Consider the following 20,108-nt stretch of genomic DNA (forward strand, 5'->3'; position numbering starts at 1 on the left):
TGACATGAAAAATTGCTTAATTTCAAAACTAATTTCCAGATTAATGAATAATGAAATGAACTGCAGCCCAATTGCAATTCATAACGGAGTATTAAAGCAGTTTCTCATTAAGTAGAGCTGAAATAAAAATCAGTGACAGACAGGTACATTTTACATATCCTTTATTATAACATAATAAGAACATACAGAAAAATAGGTTTGGTCCATGAAAAAGTCTGCAGATTCAAATACTATTACAGTCCCCCCAGTGTTGTTGAGGTTGTTTAAAACCATGTACCTGCCCAAACCCACATTAGTGTATTCTTGGAACTCATGAATTAAATGCACACACGCTAAAGTTTCAGCCAGGACACTCATCTTTACCTTCAACAGGGAAACAACCATTAAACTCAAGATGTCAGATATTTATCTAGCGTACACAGAAGCTACAACTCTTTAAATCTAAAGTGTTTATGGCTTCTCTGCACATAATTAAAAATACATAAAACAAAAAGCAGAAGGTTTAACTTTTCCCAGCTTGCAGGCGACATAAATGCCGTGCACATTTCATCCCGCGGAGCAGCGATTCATCAAATGTGACTGCCGTCTCTATGTTGAGGAGAGCTGAATCACTGCTCTGAGAGTGAGGGCCGATTATTATTATAAATACTGGTTCAACTATCTGAGCGTAGACAAAGAGTTAAGAAAAACATCTGCCAGGATAAGAGATACAATTTTACTTCACATCCATCTTCAGTTTTTTTCTGCTCAGTATTTACAAAACTACATAGACTAGAGGTACTCATACTAGCTACTTCCTTGATAATCCGTACTAGCTAACAAGACAAGTACTGATATAATACATATTTTTAAAACAAGAATCATTTATAACAAAAAAAGATAAAAAGAAAAACTTCATACTAAATGGCACACTTAAACAAAAGATGTACATGCTGCCATGATTGAGCTCTTAGACGTCTCTTGTACGCCAGACTGTGGCACAAACTGTCCAAACAAACCAGTGACAGTTTAAGACAAAGTGACACATGAACAGCCAATGTGCAGCAAAGTTGATTGATTACAAACACAATCACAATCAATATCTAACTGAATGGGCAAGTATCTGGGGAGGGGGGTGGGGCCGGGTTAAATGTAAATTTACTTTTTAAAATAAGGGGAACAAAAGCCAAGGCAGAATCAACACATTCCAGCTGATTAAACAAATTTTCAGATTCAGGGACAAGATGCATTAAAAGGTGCCGTCTGATTTTCATTTGCGTACAATCTGTACTTTTGTGTGGGCACAATGTATCAAAATGAAAGGAATGCTTCCAGATAAGGCTTAGACATGCAAGAGAAAATACATTGTGCTAAAGGACATCTGGTGTGAGGAGAAAAACAAAGTAACAAGACAAAATAAAAAAAGTGTAAGTAGAAACTAAACTGCAACAGTAGTCGAGCTGCATGGTGAAGATGAAACAAAAAAAGGACATCCTATTTAAACGGTAAAGCCATCTAGTATCTATGTCTCTCTAAGTTTGTCAGAAAACTCTGTGAGGAATTCATTTTAAACATCCTACACACGCTCACACATTAGTCGTCTCCGAAAGCACAGCACGTCTGCTTATTTGTCACCTGTGGATCGATTTCTTTAGGTGTTTCTGATGCCGAGGGCCGTCTCCAGCTCCTGTCGCCTCTGCTGGACCTAAAAGACACAGAAAAGATTTAATCATCTGAAGACAATGCTATGACAAAAGATCAACAGTTGCCATGACGAAAACAACAAGAGTCTACACCAGAGGCTTTCAAATTGTGAGGGATGTCGCCCCAGGGGGGCTCAAAACTGTTTCACGGGAGGCTCAGCAAATGGAAGTGAATAAATGTTACATTTGTTTCCAAAAGAACATCAAAGAATAGCCTAAATGAGTGTGATACAGTAATTTTGGGATACTTTCCCAGAGTCAGAAACTAAATCTCTTAGGACAGACCTCATGTATTGAGCCAAGATAGCCTAATATTGTTGTTTGACATAACTTCAGACAACAATATTAGGCTATCTTGGCTCAATTGTTGAGTGCCTATGGGATCCATGGGAGTGAGCAGCATGCACAGGGAAGGAGCCAGTCAGCTCAGTGAGCAATGGCCTTATGCACAGCTGTAAACAGTTTATCTTCATTAAATTGCCAGAAAACCCCCCCCCCCCCCCACCAGTCTGCTTCAGTAAAACCACACAGACTTCTACATATGTCAGAATTTTAGGTTAAATTGTGACTCTGTGATCTCAGTGGAATTTTTATTAACTGGCAGCTAGTGGTAATTGCTCTGAACACTGCAGTGAATTTCTGCCTGTCTGATGACGTCTTTTAAGTCTAACATTGTCGAAGCAGAGCAGCTAATATTGGTAGCACAGTAACAAGGTTACTCTTCACTGTGCACCCAGGAGAGGAGAGAAAGTGACCATAAATGACAGCAAAACATAGCAAAGACTTTCACACTGAGCTAAAATGCTTCGCTGTGCTGCAACACATGTCTCTTGGTTAAATTGAAGACATTGTTTTTCTTTTTTTAATTAAAAAAAAAAACTAAAAAAATTGTCCAAATACCAAAATTGAAAACCGAATAACTACCCAAAAAAACCGAATACCCAAATAGTTGAGTATTCAGGTCCAGTGCTACCATCTTACTTTAGTGTGCTAGCAGCATGCAAACATTTGCTGATTATAACTAAAACCATTAGCAGATTGTCATTAAAATCAAACGCAATTATTCTGATTGATTAATTGTTGTTGTCTTGCGTATCAGCACGGTTGTGAAAGTATGTGATGGTTTTTACGGGCGCTGAAGGGAAGCAGGCAGAGTCAAAGTCAGCAGAGGGTTTACTTAAGTCAATATGATTCATCCTCTAGGAGACATGAATATCTATAGAAAATGTTATGGCAATTCATTGACTAGTTGTTTAGGAAATTGAGTAGCGACCAATGTGGTACAAAGACAAAATATAGAAGGAGAAATAAGTTGGATTACCTTGGAGTAGAAGTAACGACAGACCGCCTCCTGAGCCCACGGCTGGTAGTAAAACTCTGCTCTTCGCTCTTCTTCTGGGTTTCCTACCACATCTGTCATGGTCTGTAAAAAGAGAAAGACATTTACACATAACTCCATCGCAACTGGTCCAACAGATGAGAAATGAGCCCAGGATGTTGTAAGAATAAATAACTTCTATCAGACACTGACGGCAGTTATGACAAACATATCTTCACAAGAGAACTTCGAAAAAAATATATGGTTGACAGATGCTTTGAAAGCAGCCAGCGAGCTTTGAACTGAATTTGCACAGATTCAGCTGAACAAACATTGCAGGTGGGCGACAGCTGGTCAGCAGTTAATCGGCTCACTCAGTCGTTAGACCAGAGGCAAGAGTGCGTCCAGTCACACGTTATTAAATGTTTCACGCTCTATTCTGACTGATTTTAACACAGGAGGTTACACCTGAGTGAGCAGCATGAGCCTTGTGTTCTGAGAGAGCACTACATCTACATACTTATGTAATGTCGTTGTGAAGTCCCACAGTTGGACCTTTGAAACTCTTGCCACACAAACCACATGTTATTAGCCTCAAACATGACCTCAAGGAAGTTGCTGAACTTGGAAATTAACCAGGCTTAGAAATACAAAAGGTTATGTTTATAATTGTTTCTTTTCTTCCGATTCTGTAGTTTAAAAGAGTGTTTCCTTCTGAGATACTCTTAGTTATTTATAATCAGATTTTTAAGCGCTGCAGCAGTTTCTTTTATTTGTATCCACTCTGTATCCCAAAATGACCCGGCCTTTTTTCGGATTCTGCATGCAGCAAAGGGCCGCCGGTCGGAGTTGAACCCGCAGCTGCTGCCTCGAGGACCTTCAGCCTCTTTACATGGGCCGACTGACACATTTAAACATTTCTCTTGTCTAAAGTACACAAAACAAAACCAGCTAGGTATGCATGGTACATAGCCAACAGCTGTGATATACTGCAACATGATTTGGGATTTCTTTTTGCCAAGCAGAAGCAACATGGTATCTGTAGACATATTAGACCATAGATAAAAGTGCTTTAACCTCCTAGAGGTTTCAGACATGACGTATGGACTCACCTTGAGGTCCCTGCACTGGGACTGCAGCCAGTCGTTGATAAAGCCCTGGGGATCTCTGGCAAAACTCAACATGAACTCTCTCTGGGTCTTCAGCTGGTTAATGGTCTCAATGGTTTCATGGATCTGAGAATAATTAGACAGAATGAAGAGAATGGTCATCAATTTAAGTAATTAATAATGTATTAATTAAATGTAAATTATCACAGACACTAAAAAGGAAGAACAGGTCTTTTCTTAAAGAGGACCTATTATGCTTTTCCATCTTTTCTGACCTATGAGTGTACTTGTTTTATAACCATGTTAAATAATACCAAAGAGTCAAATAATGAAGTACTTGCATTTAGACGTGAGCCCTTCTGACCGTCTGGGTTGGCTGTGCTCAGCTCTGAACGCTATGGTGTCGGTCGCTATTAGAGATTTCCTAGAATTTCTGGGATTTGTCTCCGTAGAGGAATCCTGACTTCCCTATTGGCCATGCTGCTAGACACTGGCTCAAACTGTAAGCTGTAAGTTCGGCCACCTTTATGCTGTTACGGTGTTTATTTTGGAGGTTAACTTGTTGAAGCTAATGTTAGCATGTTGCACAGCTGAAAAGGCTAGCTTCCATAATAATAGGGCCTCTTTAATAACCATTTTACATCAAGTTTTCCTTAAATCAGCAGCTTCCAAACAGCTTTAAACCACTGCACCTGTACATTGTAATTTTTTCCCCAGAACATACCATACAATCAGAGGAAACTAAGAAGGCTCTGCAACAAACTTTTCTGATATCAATAAACCAAAATAAAGTGACAAAATGAAAGGCGCCTCTCAACTATAAACAAGCTCTCTATTTATTACGTTGACTTGTCTCGGAACAAAGACTACCCAGGAGGACGTCTTTTAGAGGAATGGCTCAATATGATTACAGCTATCCCAGCCAATGCAATGCCTGCTAGCAGGAGGTCAAGAAGACCTGACTAACCTCAAAACTGGCCAGGTAGAAAGCCGTAATTCACAGGCAACAATTTGTGAGAACAGATGTGTGTGAAATTGTCCTCAGCAGGCTCACAATTGAACATGGCTCCAATAAAAAAAAAAACACTGCATTTTTAAATGAGTGCTTAAAATGGCCTTTACACATCTACAGCAGTTGGAAGGTGTCACAAAGAATTAAGTCTTTTTTCAAACTAATTCGCCAAACAAATTATGCTCCCTCTCTGTGTGACATTTGTTGTTGAGTGTAAGTTGCTCTTCAGTCAGCCAGAATTTAGTAATTTAATAGACCAAACCTCCAAAAAAGGCACAGAAATACTGCAGGAAACAGGAAACAACTCCCTTTCATTAAACAAAGAGTGGATGTGTCTCTTTCAAACTCTCTTTTGTACCTTGTTGTCTAATCCTGCTATTTCCTGCTGACTGGCTGTGGAGAGCAGGAAGGAGTTCATCTGGGTCTTCAGCGTGTCGTCTACCTCCACGTCAATGTCATAGCAAGCAGTCTTCTTTTGGTCATTAGGGTCCACACTATTATATAATGCAGTACATTTAGTTTTAGTAGTATGTGGAGACATTAGCAGCAGGAGATAAAAATGAACCAGTAGGAGACTGGTAAAAACACAATTTTCACATGAGAAGTTTGTCACAGAGGGGCTCTCATACATCACTAATGAGGTTACCTGATCACATGGTTGATGATGATTGGCTCTGGGGGCATCAGGAGTGCATGCAAGCGCTGCGGGATCTCAGAGAACTTCATTCGCTGAGTCTCAAAGATCTGCAAAAATCAAACAAACACACTTAATGAATCAAATACTGTTTACACAACAGGAGGCTGAATAGAATTTAAAGAAAAGTGCAGTTACATACAAATTCACTGAAAATAGCAATATTCAGGGTTCCTACACTTTATCACCAGTCAAATTCAAGCACTTTTCAAGCTTTTAAAGGTGCATTATCAAGCTTTTCCAGCATATCTGTATACAGAATATACAATATACTGATTATTGCACTCAACCATATTAAATTAGTTGTTTTGTGCTATAAACAACTAAAACGTTTTAATTTTTTTTAATAAAGAAGGGTCACAAATCGAAGGGAAACAATGTTTGTAGGTAGACTTGGCATCCCATATAACCTACAAATCAAGCACTTAATTCAAAATCAAAGAATTTTTCAAACCATGAAAAGACCACACTAAAATTCAAGTGTTTTCCAAGGATTACCAGCACTGTAAGAACCCTGAATAGTGTACTTTTTATTTACATGTTTCACTTTCATGTTGGCACAAAGTGGTGATTACTCTATGCAGTTTAATCTGGGCTCATTCCGCTAGGGCTGCCCCAAATACCATATATTGAGCTTTGAATCTCTGGTACTAATCAAGAGCAAATATTAAGATGTTTGTTACTGTGATGGACAGCACAGCACCGCAGTGTTTTAGTGGAATTAATAAATTAGTGACTAATGATCTCATAATACTGCGGTAAACGTCAGCCTGCACGCATGATTTTAAGTGTAACACTGTCGACAACAGATCATCATTTTAATGAACCGCTGAGTCGCTCTTGCAGCTCCCTGCTGTGCACCCAGCCCCAAGATGAGAGAAAAGAGGAAAAAGGGATTCTGTTTTTTAAAAAAAGAGAGAACTGAATATCTACCCAGTGCACAAAAACCCGAATAGTAGAATATTTGAGTACTAATATATTATAATAGTAGAGTACATCTCTTCAGTTGAAATAATAAAGTAAAAAAATAATGTAAATGTCCTGAATTTTTTCAGCGGCGGGCCAAAAATTGCCACCCAAATAGTTTCCCACAGTGACCGGGACAAAGATATGGCATGAACCAATGCCTCCTTTGTGTCCATACTGCCATATAGCCCTTGGTCCTCTCACTTTTATCCCTATGGCGTGCTGGCTTCTCTTTCAGAGTTTGTTATGACTATTATTAAGTCTGTGAAGATAAAACAGCAAAACAGAGCTTTTAAATTAATGTCTCTATTGCATCTTTACCACAATCAAATCATTGTTTTATTTACAAGAAACTATAAGCTAACCAGCAAATTTATTTTATGTTAACTTTAAACAAATTCACTGTTAAATTTCCACAATCCTTTGTTTATCTTGGCTAAGTAGAAAGAAACCAGTCAGTGACCCAGAAAGAAGAGTCTCCATACAAGGACAGAGGGAAGGGAAGAGTGACGGACTGCACAAAATCAAGAGCAGGAATTATGTAATTATATATCAGTCATTCCAGCTTCATGCATCGGCTAAAGTTTGTACTCAAGGTACTAAGAACAGAGAGGCTTCTTTTGTTGTATTTTAAAGTAACAAAATACATCACTGAAGTTTAGTGTAGGTTTAAGTGTGTTATGTTACAAAAGGACTTCACTCACCTGCTGCAGGTATTTGTCACAGTTGATGAACTCCCGCTCATGAGGGTCTTGGAGTTTGTGGGTCTTGACATACTGCCACAGTGCCTGAATGATGACAGGTCTGGTCTGGGTGTGGATCCCCAACATGCGAGCCAGCCGGGGGTCCAGCTTAAACTGAGGGGGCTGTTTGGTACACAGAAATAGAGAGTGGATTAAAATAATGTGAATCTGTTGTTGGATGTAATCAATGCTTTTATTTACTTCTTCACAAACTGAACAAACGTTTTAAGAGCACTTGAAGCCAACATAATCATACCACATGGTGTTCTGAGAGGCAGAATGAAGCATTAATTCACCTGGTAGTCGAGCATGAGCAGGACAGTGCAGCGAACACCCACATCACCAGGCCTCTTCACCTGGAAACCATCAGTCTCCTGGGTGGTGGCAGTCCTGTGCCACTAAAATGACATGGTACATTTAAAAACAAGTATTAAAATATCATACACAAAGCAAGCAACACATGCTTTACTCCTAACATTAAATTACCATTAAAGTAAATGTAAGGAAAATGCAGTTCAGTTTGCCACATTGATTTTATTGAAATGAGTCAAAATACAATGTTGTGCCCTTGTTCAAAATACAAATTAACCTGAGTAAAGAAGGAATACAAATAATATAATAAGAGCTGAAATGATAAGTGGCTTAATTGGATTAGTTGGCCGTTTTAAAAACAAAGCGCTTTTATATATTTGTATGATGCTATGTTTATTCCCTATTACCCTGTACTGCCATAATTATTTTCTAGATTTGCCTGTCCAGGGACCGCTTATCAAATGTAGCTCTTTAGCCAACTATTGTCCCTGTAAAATAAATAAACTTTTTTGATAATGGCTTATTTTTTGTCATTTTTAAGCATCGATGCCAAACATTTGAGGTGCATTATTTTGCATCATTTGATTAAGTGAATATATTTGGGTTTTTAGTTGGATAAAACCAAATCGTGTCATCTTGGGTCCTAAGAAAATACAACAGAGAATAAGTGGATGAAACAAAAAAACGGCAGATTAATCAATAATGAAAACAATCTTAAGCCAAAAAAAAATTCAGACAAACTGACTTTTATAGAAAAGTTTAAAAAAATATATATATATATATATATATATATATATATATATATATATATATATATATATATATATTATTATATTATTATATTATTATATAATCCTAGAAGGACTCAGATACACAAAATAAATAATCTTACTTCCACAAGGTGATTATCTGGACCATACAGGTCCTTGTCCAACTCAATCACCAGAGACTTGAAAAAAGAGGAGAACTTCCGCTTCTGTTTGGTGGCTTCATACTTGGACACGGCCGTCTGCAAAGCAACAGTAATGGTTATTGGAAATATGAAAGCAAGCATGATAATATTTGTATATATTTGTGTATGTAAAACATTAAAGCGTAAGGGTAAAGAGACATTAATAATCTGGTTGGTTTTATTCGCTGTTGTGAAAACAAACTACTGTTTAAGTAGTTTACGTGTTAGTTCATAAATAAATAAGTAAATATAGTACAAACAAAAGAATCACATTTAGACATCCAACTAATACATTTAAATCATGACACTTACATCTTCCAGCAGACGCCCCTCAACACGTAGCTCCCATGATGCAACTGTGCCTTCTCCATCTTCAGCATCTGGCTTTGCAGGGTTGAAGGTGTTGGATATGAAGATCCGAAGCTTTCTCTTTTGCTGGAAACAATCAATCAAAAGAATCTTTAAATTTATATGCCATCATTTACTCAACACTGATGTTTGACAAAAACTTCTAAACACAGCCGCTCAGTTTGGTTTCATTCGATAAAATACACTTTACTCAAGAAAAGCTCCTCTGTGGCTGCATGTAGCTTAATTCAAGATCAGATCGACATGTTGGTTTGCTGAATGAGGACACTCAGAGGAGACACCATCTTGTCCACTGTTACTTAAAAAAACAAACTAACCATTATATGACAGTCGGTGAAATGTCAACACATAATGCTGCAGACATTTTAACAAGCCTTTACTGAATGACATTACTTTAAAATGTCCAGTTATAAGGGTGGATGAAGGCCCTTAGGATTCTGAATGCCCTTGAAATTAATTTCAGGTCTGAACCAGACTCAGTGAACCTTACCTTAATTGGCCTCTTGAGGGCCTCCTGGATGTCAAGCCTCTTGCGCATGATGGTTTGATCCAGCTTCCTCTCAAATGCCAGCAGATCCATGTAAGCCTGAGACTCTGGGACCAGTTCCCTGATCTGGGACACAGAAAAAGACACACACCATCACTTTTCAACCTTATATCCATAAAGTGGTCTCTAACAACCATTTTGGGATCATTTTTGTCCACCCTGTCTCAAACATGTGTGGTATAGAACTAAAAAAAGACGTAGTACCAATAATATGACAACAAGTAAGTGTAACTGCTCCACCAACTTCTATGCACTAACATAATACTGAGTATTATAGGAATATAAAAAGCACAAGCAAAGTACAGAGTTCCAAATCAAAAACAATGTGCAAGAGGTTTGAGATACATCATGGACAACACTGAATGTCAAATAAGTAATCTCAAGTGCATGATGTCAGTGCACTTTTAATTTTAGTTCTTCAAACAGTGCCAATTAAATACCAACTTTCCTTTGTTTAGCCACCTCGGCTAAATGAAAATGGACAGGCAAATGTTATCTCTCTAACACAATGAAAACCAGGATTAATGGTTTTCCACAGACTGCTGTTTGATTAATACTCACCCTCTGAGGTAGAATTTTATCAGCCATCTTCTTCTTCTTTGTGCTGTAAAAACAAATTATTGATACAAGATAAGTATGAGTGCAAGTCAAAGCGTAGCAATGCGGCATTAACATAATCACAATAATTCAGTCCCCTGAGCTAAAAGGCTAGTGGGACCAGTATCACACAGGTTCAAAAACAAATGTAGCAATATAGGACACATTTACCGCAATGTGTGCATTTCATATATGAGGACCAAGATAAGGTATTTTAATAGCTTGTTTTGCCTAACCAACAGGCCAAGACCCAAATATAGTCAATATACAATTATATACAACAGAGAAAAGCAGAATATCCTCACATTTGAGAAGCTGAAGCCAGAGGATGTTTGAAATATATCACCAAAAATATGTGCTGTTTCACATTTCAGTTAATCATTCCTTCTACCCATACTGCGGTTTGAGAAGAAATTTAAGGAAGCTGGTTCACATCTAACAAAGCATCTCTCCATAAAAAAAGAAAAAACATTCCCATATAGAAATGTAATTTTTTCCGTCTGGATTAGGAAAGACAGATTTCCAGTAGGAAACAACGTTTTCGACGGCAGGATGGCGTGTCTGAGGAAGGCTGATCTCCCAATGCCTCTATTACAGATGGCTGTCAATACAACAAAGCACATACGTCAAGTTTAGCTCTAAATATTGATCTTCTGTATGAGTGGGGACGACTTACTGCTGGTTGCGGTTCTGCTGCTGAACCTGCTGTATTTGTTGTGGAGCAGGTCTCTTGCGAGATGGGTCCATCCCGCCTGGCATCACAGGGCGAGACACTGGGCTGTTGCCATACCCTGGAGGGCCCATGGCTGGTCCCTGTGGGGTCATGCGGCTGGATGGAGGCATACCAGGTCTCTGCAAAGAAAACACAGGAAAGATGTTTTTTTTCATAAAACTTCGGGAAAAAAGATTTTCTGGTTATTAGTTTTTTTTATTTCACAGCTCGAAGTCTGCATATAGTTTACCTCCTGTACTAAGGTTTTGCATATGTCACACTGTCTATTTTCATTCCCAGGTTTGTTCAGACAATAGCAATCTGGTCTAAGCACCTTACATGCTTTGCATTTACCATTGTAAGCGGTCTAGGTAAATGTGCTAGCTTGGGAAACTTGAGACTCAGGTCTTTCTCTTTATCCAGGTTCAGTTTAAACAGATGTTGTACTGATAAGCAGTAACTATTGGGGTAATCCACTGACTGTTTCAGTTATTTTTCATTTAAAAAATGCCAAACATTTGGTTGTTTTTTTTTAGCTTCCTGAATGTGAGAATTTGTTGCTTTTCCTTGTCATATTTTTAATTCAGCAAATGGAATATATGTGGGTTTTAGATCTTGGCCTGACAAAAAAGACATATGAAACAGCACCTTGGTCAGTACAAATTGTGATGGGAATTATTATTTTTTCCTGATGTTCCATAGATGATTAATCGAGAAACCCATTGGTAGATTAATTGCTAATGAAAATAATTGTTTATGTTCATAAAAATATATGTAATTTGTCAATACATATTCAACCCTTAGGTGCCACAAGCCCTGTTGAAAAGCATGATTCAAAGAGAGGGAACCAAAGCATTCAACAAGCCATAAAGAAAAACAGAGATGAGTCACAGATGTGAAACACCCTGCAGATAAAGTATCAAGCAAGCAAGTAAATCCTACTTCAGTGACATCTGTGGACATCATCAGATAACCTTAGTATGGCTGCAAATCAGCAAATGAATAATAATTTGTGGGTTCACCAATTACAAAAAAAAGCTACTTTCAAGGTCAATGTATAATAAAAGCTTTTGAGGATAAAAACAGATCAAAGTCTGATACTGAATAAGGATATTATTAAACACTACGGTTACGTTCCTAACAAGACGTAAAATTAAATAAATACCACTGATCAGTGCAGAATTGCCAATGGAGGCAGCAGTAACACATTCACAGCACATCTGCAGATATGAATGTATTTACTGTAAACTAATGAAATGCATTTTGCACAAGACATTTTAAAGTACAACAAACGGCTCATAATCAGTACCTCTGTATTGTTAATATACAAACACTGTTCTCTATCGTCAAATCTACACAGTTTGGTCCTACAAGAAGAGCAACAATTTACATGCTGGCACTTTCAAACAAGTTATTACATAAACTCGACTTCCAACTCACCAAACCAAGCGCTAAGAACTCAAACAGGCGACTTCGTGTATTGGACTGCATTAGTGCAGGTAAGAAAAGCAGATAAAGGACAAATCACAGACTGCAGCTTTCCCTCCAGCAGTCAGTATGACAAATGAGTGAGGTGAACGCAAAACTCACTCTCTCCTCCCGCATATGTTGGAGGGTGGAAGGGAGGAAGAGTGACGGACATTGACATGTCAACAATACAACCAAGATGAATGTGCTCTGCCTTTTCCACAGCGCAGTGTGGGTAGATAGGGACTGCATATCAACCATTTAGTGCTCTTTACACTATACATCAGCACAACCTTGGTTTACCTGAGAACAACAGGAGTTATGCAGTATTCAGAGTATGAAGCCTCTTTCACTATGTACTGAAAGGCTGCTTTTGTGAGTGAAAGCAGTCAAGGACACTGGAGAAAAAAAAGATACAACATTCTTTCACTAAACCATATTTCAGGTTGCCAGTAGCCTAGCAGCAAACACTTCGACTGCTGTGAATATATGATAAATAACTTGTCATTTCTGTCAACATTAAGGTAACATTATCACGAGATGTATCCATGATCCAATACAATAGTACTGAACTGGTACAAAAAAAAAGAATACTGTGACTGTGAAGTAGCAGCATGCATAACTGGACAGTAACCAGCAAAGGTTAATTAAGTTTTAAACTTTCAAAGTAACTTTGAGCTGTTTAACTTAGCTGAAATATTGCCATACACATTAAAAATGGAAACACGAATGCCAAATGCATGCTCTATGTCTTTTGCTTGAAACTATAGCTAAGCTAGTTTGTGGGTCCAAATGTAAACATGAATGCCAAATGCCTTTTCTATAAAACTGCTGCCATTGTGTCTCTAGGTATTTATACGTTAGCGGTTATGAACACTGGTCATAGGATAAAGTAATGCAGACGTTGTTCCGTGGTTCCGTTCAGTGTTGTAGGAGTTTTATTTAGCAACCATCTGGTTGGAGGTTTGGATGCGTGTGTTTGTTTCTTTCCGTCTCTCCCTACTTTTGAGCAGGGCGGAGTCCTCTTGCCATTGCAGTGATATTATGGTCTATAGGGTATGGTAAAGGGCGCACTCACTCTGTCCATCCTTACCGTGCCCCGTGCTTTAGGGTACTTGTCCCCACCCTCCCTCTCCCCCGCGGCCCAGGCCCGTTTGTACTCACACTACCTGGGCCTCGCGCGGATGCTTCTTGCTGTCCACACGTCATCACGCCGTAACACATCACACACATTGATTGGCATCATCGTGATGCGTCGCTGCTTACAAATCTTTCCATAGACCTCAGAGTTTTTGTGCGTCTTGTCGACTGTTTTTGAATATTTTCATCTGACCAAATCTGCAGTAAACACTCCACCTCCGCACCACACCAACGTGAACCTTTCGCTGCCATTGTTTTAAACATCTGCGCATGGTCTGTCTTTTTTTTCTATGTCCGAACAGGCGCACATAAAATGACATCAGAATCGCTGTAGGCTTCTTGCTTGTGCACATGCGCACGCTCGTGCTCGTACATGTGCAAACGTGCTTTACAAAAGCCCACCTCTCCCAAACCGGATGTGACCGGCAAGCTCATCACTCCTAGGCGCGGTACGGTTGCACTCACACTGGTCAAACAAACTAGACATTAGCCGTGAAACGTGCTTGGGCAGGGTACAGATGGACAGTGTGAGTTCGCCCTGTTAGAGCCCTAAGCACACGTTAGCAATCAATTTCAATGGTGGTTACGTTTTTCAGTCAGAAGTGTGTGTGTCGTCTCACTCAGTGGGACACAGGCATCACAGCATATATGAAGGTGCGCCGCCGACTGATGGAGAGCTTTTGAGAAATCAGGATTTTAGGCGGCCGCCTAAGCGACACACGCCTGCCGCCTTAAACAACGTCTTCATTCCGAACCTAACCAACACCAGATATTCCTGTAATTTCATTGTAACATCAGCCGTTGATATTGAAAAGTTGTGTCTTAGAAATTGATAAACATGTTCATTTTCTATAACAGTCTCCCCCGTTGTTTTATTATTCAAATGCTTTTATTGTGAAGAAGCAAAATCAGTAAATGGGCTTCACCTGCAGTCACATAACATGTAAACTAAAACAGCCGGCGAAGCTGAACACGTTGTTAATGGTTCTTTTTTAAAATATTATTTTGTGAAGTTTTCATGCCTTTTATTGATAGGGATAGGAAACAGGGAGAGAGCGGGGATGACATGCAGCAAAGGGCCACAGGTGGGAAACGAACCCGGGCCGCTGCGTTGTGGACTTTAGCCTCACCCCTTCACTTGTTCTACCTCACTTGTTAATATTTGTTAAATATGGTTTACTTGTTCTACCTAACCTTTCCTTTTTTTAAATTGAGACTTGTAACATTTGTTATCATTGTGTAATTTTTATGATGTAAACTGAGGGAGCAAAAGTAGAATCGGCTTAAGAAAATCGTCTCAAGAAAATCTGCAGTCTGTATCGCCCATCGGCCCTAAATAAACCATATTGGTCGAACAATAATCAAATATTTTGATATTAAATATTTTGGTCGAACAAATACATTCCCTTATTCTTCCACGTTCTTTTAAATTGTCACATGTGGCATTTTTTGTTTTATGTGATAGTAAACTGGATATTTGCAGGTTTTGGACAAAACGAGCAAATTGAAGGTATGGAAGTATGTCTGTATTAGCCCGGATTCACACATTATGTAGACACGAGTCACAGGTTAATAAAGTTTAAATTATACCTGGGTGCCATTATTCAAAAGTCTTCTTCTTCGCACTAAACTAAATAAAAGGAACTCATCTCATCTCCATCCGCTTATCCGGGGTCGGGTCGCGGGGGCAGCAGCTTTAGCAGGGGACCCCAAATTTCCCTTTCCCGGGCCACATTAACCAGCTCTAACTGGGGGATCCCAAGGCGTTCCCAGGCCAGTGTGGAGATATAATCTCTCCACCTAGTCCTGGGTCTTCCCCAAGGCCTCCTCCCAGCTGGACGTGCCTGGAACACCTCCCTAGGGAGGCGCCCATTTATTTGTCCAAAGTTAACACTTACCAGAAGTTTGGATTAGTACTTTTGTTTTACTTGGTTTATTTTATAGATGCTCGGAGGGCACTCCTATGACTTTGCTCTAATACAATCGGCTTTGATGATGGAACGCTGCCTTACCAAAAAAAATGATTCTCAAAGACTAGAACACAACAATTGTAATACGTTTTGAAAAATTGCTATAACAAATGACTTCTGTGATACAGTTTGGGAAAAAACAACCATTGTTTTAACAACTTGAAATGTCTGTCATTCCAAATGACGGTTTACTTAGGGCGCACTCACACTGTCCATCCGTACCGTGCCCCGTGCTTTAGGGTACTTGTCCCCCCTCCCTCTCCCCCCGCGCCCCAGCCCCGTTTGTACTCACACTACCTGGGGCACGGCCAATGCTTCTTGCTGTCCATACGCCATCACGCCGTAACACGTCACACGCATTGATCGCGTGTGTGTGGCTTTGTTTACAAATCTTTCCACAGACCTCGGAGTTTTTGTGCGTCTTGTCGACTGTTTTTGAATATTTTCATCCGACCAAATCTGCAGTAAACACTCCACCTCCGCACCACACCAACGTGAACCTTTCACCGCCATTGTTGTTGTTGTTAAATGTCCGCGCATGGTCCGTCCTTCTATTTACATGTCCGAACAGGCGGACATAACGCTACTGCGTAGGGCTCGTGCTCGTACACGTGCGCACGCTCGTGCTCGTACATGTGCAAACGGCTCCGCTAAAGCCCACCTCTTTGAGCGCGGAGCGGGTGCACTCACATGGCTTAAAGGTACTAGACTTTAGCTGAAAAACCGGTTTTGGCCGCGGCCAAAAGGACAGTGTGATCACGCCCTTAGGATGGAGGGATTAGCATTACTCACTATTCCCTGTAGTGGTGCAACGGATCATCATTGATCCGTGATCCGTTCGGATCACTATCTTCGGTTCGGTACACACGTGATCCGCGGATTGACTTATGAAAAAAAAAGTTGTGCGCATGTTCAGTCCACACACTTATTAAGAGCAGCGCGGTCATGGCGAGCGGAGGAACGGAGGAGCTTGAACACCCTGCGTCATTTAAATCCCCTGTATGGCAGCATTTTGGCTTCCCTGTCAATTATAATGATGAAGGAAAGAGGTTGGTGGATAAAACCTTGACGGTGTGTAGGCACTGTGGCACAAGAAAGCCATATGACAGTGGAAACACATCGAGCATGGCCACGCATTTGAAGCGACATCACCCCGGTGTTTCACTGACCGGAGTGAAAATGAAGCCTGCTCAACAACCGCTTATCACCGCGGCATTTAAGCAGCCCCTTGCTGCACCATCCGACCGGGCTAAAGCCATCACAAACGCTATCGGTGTGTTTATAGCTGCAGACATGAGGCCATATTCGGTTGTGCAAAGGCTAAATAGGCTTTATTTCACTTTCAAAGTTTCAAGGAAGATGATGATGTGCCTCATTGCATTTTAAGTTGTTTTTCATTAATGGTCATTGGTCCATGTTTAAGGGGAGGAGATATGCCTTCTAATGTTGCACTTTAACTTGTTTTTGTTAAAAAGAAGATATTATGCCTTGTGCACTTTCAGTTGATTTTATATGTTTTAATTTAACAAGTGTTAATAAACAAAAGACAAACTTATGTTTATTTGTCTTGTCTTTTTTTTTTTTTTTGCTGATCCGAAAAATTATCCGATCCGTGACTCTGATCCGAGAAACGATCCGAACCGTGAGTTTTTTGATCCGTTGCACCCCTAATTCCCTGACATTTTATATGGCGAGCAGTTGATGGATAAATTAAAACAGCAGACCTCGTTTTACAACAAACATATGGCAGTTGGCAAACCTTTCCGTTTATAACATCACATCATTTCAGGCACTGTGGTTATTATGTTAGCCACATCCCCCATGGTGGATCATTTTTATATGAACTCAAATTCAATTGTATGTTATCAACAAGGGAAGGTTTTCGTTGCCACCGTACTCTACGGGGGAATTGTTGGGTCTATACCTACTCTGTAAAGTGTCCTGAGATAACTTTTGTTAGGATTTGGCACTATAAATAAAATTGAACAATGTACAACACTGTGCATTAAACAAAAACTCTCACTCTTGTTACGAATGGATGAACACCGGTAACCACCCCTCTCCACTTATTTTGTTGTGTAACACCTTTACCAGCCAGTTTGATGTTGAAACCATTTTTAACACAGAAAGGGAAATTTAAGTGACGAGAAGTTTGATGTACACAAAATTTTAAAATAAACCTACAGTACACTATGTTCAGCTAGCGGGATGAGGAGGGAATTATGGGGGTGGGGGTGTAGTTTCCTTCTAAGTCATGGGTTCACCATGTTTGTTACACATTTTACAGACTGTTTGTGTATTTGCATGCAGGTATGTCTATGTGTAGTGTATCTGATCATTGGTTATTTTACCTATATTTAAAATATTTATAGGGTTAAAGGTTGCCTTGCCTTATTTATTAATTTTACACATGCGGTGTTGTGTTTTTAGGCTTTGGCTTTCATTCTTTTGTGAATACAGAAATATGGAGTACAGATGAATGATTTCTTAATGCCTCTGGAGGAGATAACAAAAACTGGGAGGGAAAAAAAATCAGGCGCTGATGTTGCCTCTGCAGGGTGGAAAACACCAGCTGGCATGCAACAAACAAAACTAAACACACATGGGTGGGTGCAGTCTGGTCCTGGTTTGAGCCTCTTCTGCAACATGTGAGAATTTGCAGTGGTACAGAACTGCAGCTTCGTGCAGCCGATTCATTCAAAAGTGGAACCAGACATAGTATCGTTGCCAAACAGTACAGTCAACTTTGTGAATTCAACAAGAACTCGAGAAAGCACGACGGTTAACAATAAAGACTCACCAACGTTGTTCAGAACCTACTCGAACCCATTTATAATAATAGCATTTCAGCATGGAAACTGAGAAACAGTCAACAGCTAGCGACGTTAGCACGCTAAGCTAATTGCTACCATGACTAACTAGCTCACCCTAATGTTGGCGACGGGACAAAGACAAACAAACTCTCATAGTCGCTAAAAGTGACCGGTTAAAACGTTTCTGACGGGTGGGAACTTTTCGGCGGGACAGACAGCTACAGTGAGCCGTGGCCCACACCGGTGTCGGTGGCGTTAGCCGCAAGTGACAAAGCAGCGGGTAAGAGGCTTTGTTCTAGCCGACTGGCTAACGCGTCAGCAGCAAAGATGGAGTGATATCTCACCGGGTACCCAGGCCCGGGAATGGGGGAGCGGTACATGTGGTTCTGCGCGGCCGACGACGGCACCATCCTCCCAGAAGGCGTCCCGGGGCATATGCCTGGTCCTGCGCCCTGTACCGGCGGTCCGGGTCCCATTGCTCCACCACCACCACCTCCCGTTGTTGCCGATTGAAACCCCCCTCTGGCCGCCATCTCTACACTGAATGTTCGCCGCCGGTGGTGGAGGCACGGCTCTACAGCGAGAGCGAGATCAGAGTTTTGATTGGTTGTGACCTGTTGACGGCCCCCTAGCGAACCCTGCAGGATGTCTGCGGTACTGCAGCAAAACTGTACTAGGTTATAGGACAAATATAATCTAAAGTATGTGTGGGTTTGGTTCATATGTTGTCAATGTCAATAAAAATAATAATAAAAAAAATAAGTTAAACTGTATAAAACCCCCAAAATAAGTAGCATTATTCTGAAAACTGAGGTCAAAACGAGGCCAAACACAACCAACATACACTATCAAATATTCAAATATAATTTAAATTTCAACAATAATTTCCATTAGCTGTCAATTAAGCCATCATAAAAGTTGTAAACATGTAATTTTATAATATCACCATTATCAATAAATATTTGACGTTTACTATCAAACTATCAAATTATCCAGTTAGATTGTCCTCATTTTATCATCATTTTATCCTCAAACTATTATTTTGCCTGGAGTGTCTCCCCTTAAACCCAAATGAAACAGCATCTGGAGCTTGCACAGTATGGAGAAATTATGGATATTTGTAGGATATAATGAAATAAAATTTTTAATTTTAACCTGTGCAATCCTGACAATACATGGACATAAAATACAATAACAAAAAAATGTTCAAACAACAACATTACGGTAACTAACGCTCTTTAAAGATGCCTAACACACAAAACCAAAATGCCTGATAGGAGAAACACATTTAGAGTTTTCATTTTATTTATTTCAATGTCTTGAATTGTCACAGGTGCTCCCACTGAACTTTAGTCTGAGTTCTCACAAAAAACACACAGAAATTATATTTTCTTTCATCACAGCAGCGGTTCATAAATTAGTAAATCAGCTCCCTTCTTGTTTATTAGCCAATCTAATTCACAACCCCAACACCTCCATGCTGCTGGTTGAACTGAAACCCCTGTAGTTGACCTTCTTTGAGTCATCATTATATTTTTTATCAGGAGAGAGGATGTAGAACCTCTGAAGTGGTTTCAAATTTAACAATACAACAACTTAAGAGTGCAGCAGCTGGCATCCTGTAAGTCAGCCATAGAATGAGTAATTGTCTTATTTCCAAACTTCGATGTCATTAAACTTCCTTCCAATTAGCACAGAGCTAAAA

At 39.8% G+C, this 20,108-nt stretch overlaps 1 protein-coding gene across 1 annotated transcript; it reads right to left on the minus strand.

Annotated features, from left to right (window-relative positions):
- Window positions 1–201: 201 nt before the first annotated feature.
- smarcd1 (SWI/SNF related BAF chromatin remodeling complex subunit D1) lies at window positions 202–18,936 on the minus strand (the record flags this gene model as incomplete). Its single annotated transcript, XM_083939718.1, has 13 exons — window positions 202–1,684; window positions 3,004–3,105; window positions 4,113–4,235; window positions 5,480–5,615; window positions 5,768–5,865; window positions 7,486–7,647; window positions 7,821–7,922; window positions 8,729–8,845; window positions 9,101–9,223; window positions 9,648–9,770; window positions 10,266–10,308; window positions 10,978–11,153; window positions 18,748–18,936. 13 exons carry the CDS (start codon window positions 18,934–18,936, stop codon window positions 1,631–1,633), a joined length of 1,548 nt encoding a protein of 515 aa, XP_083795844.1. The 3' UTR covers window positions 202–1,630.
- Between the last annotated feature and the right edge of the window lie 1,172 nt (window positions 18,937–20,108).

The sequence above is a fragment of the Echiichthys vipera genome (assembly GCF_963691815.1).
Source record: "Echiichthys vipera genome assembly, chromosome: X".
Lineage (NCBI taxonomy): Eukaryota > Metazoa > Chordata > Actinopteri > Perciformes > Trachinidae > Echiichthys > Echiichthys vipera.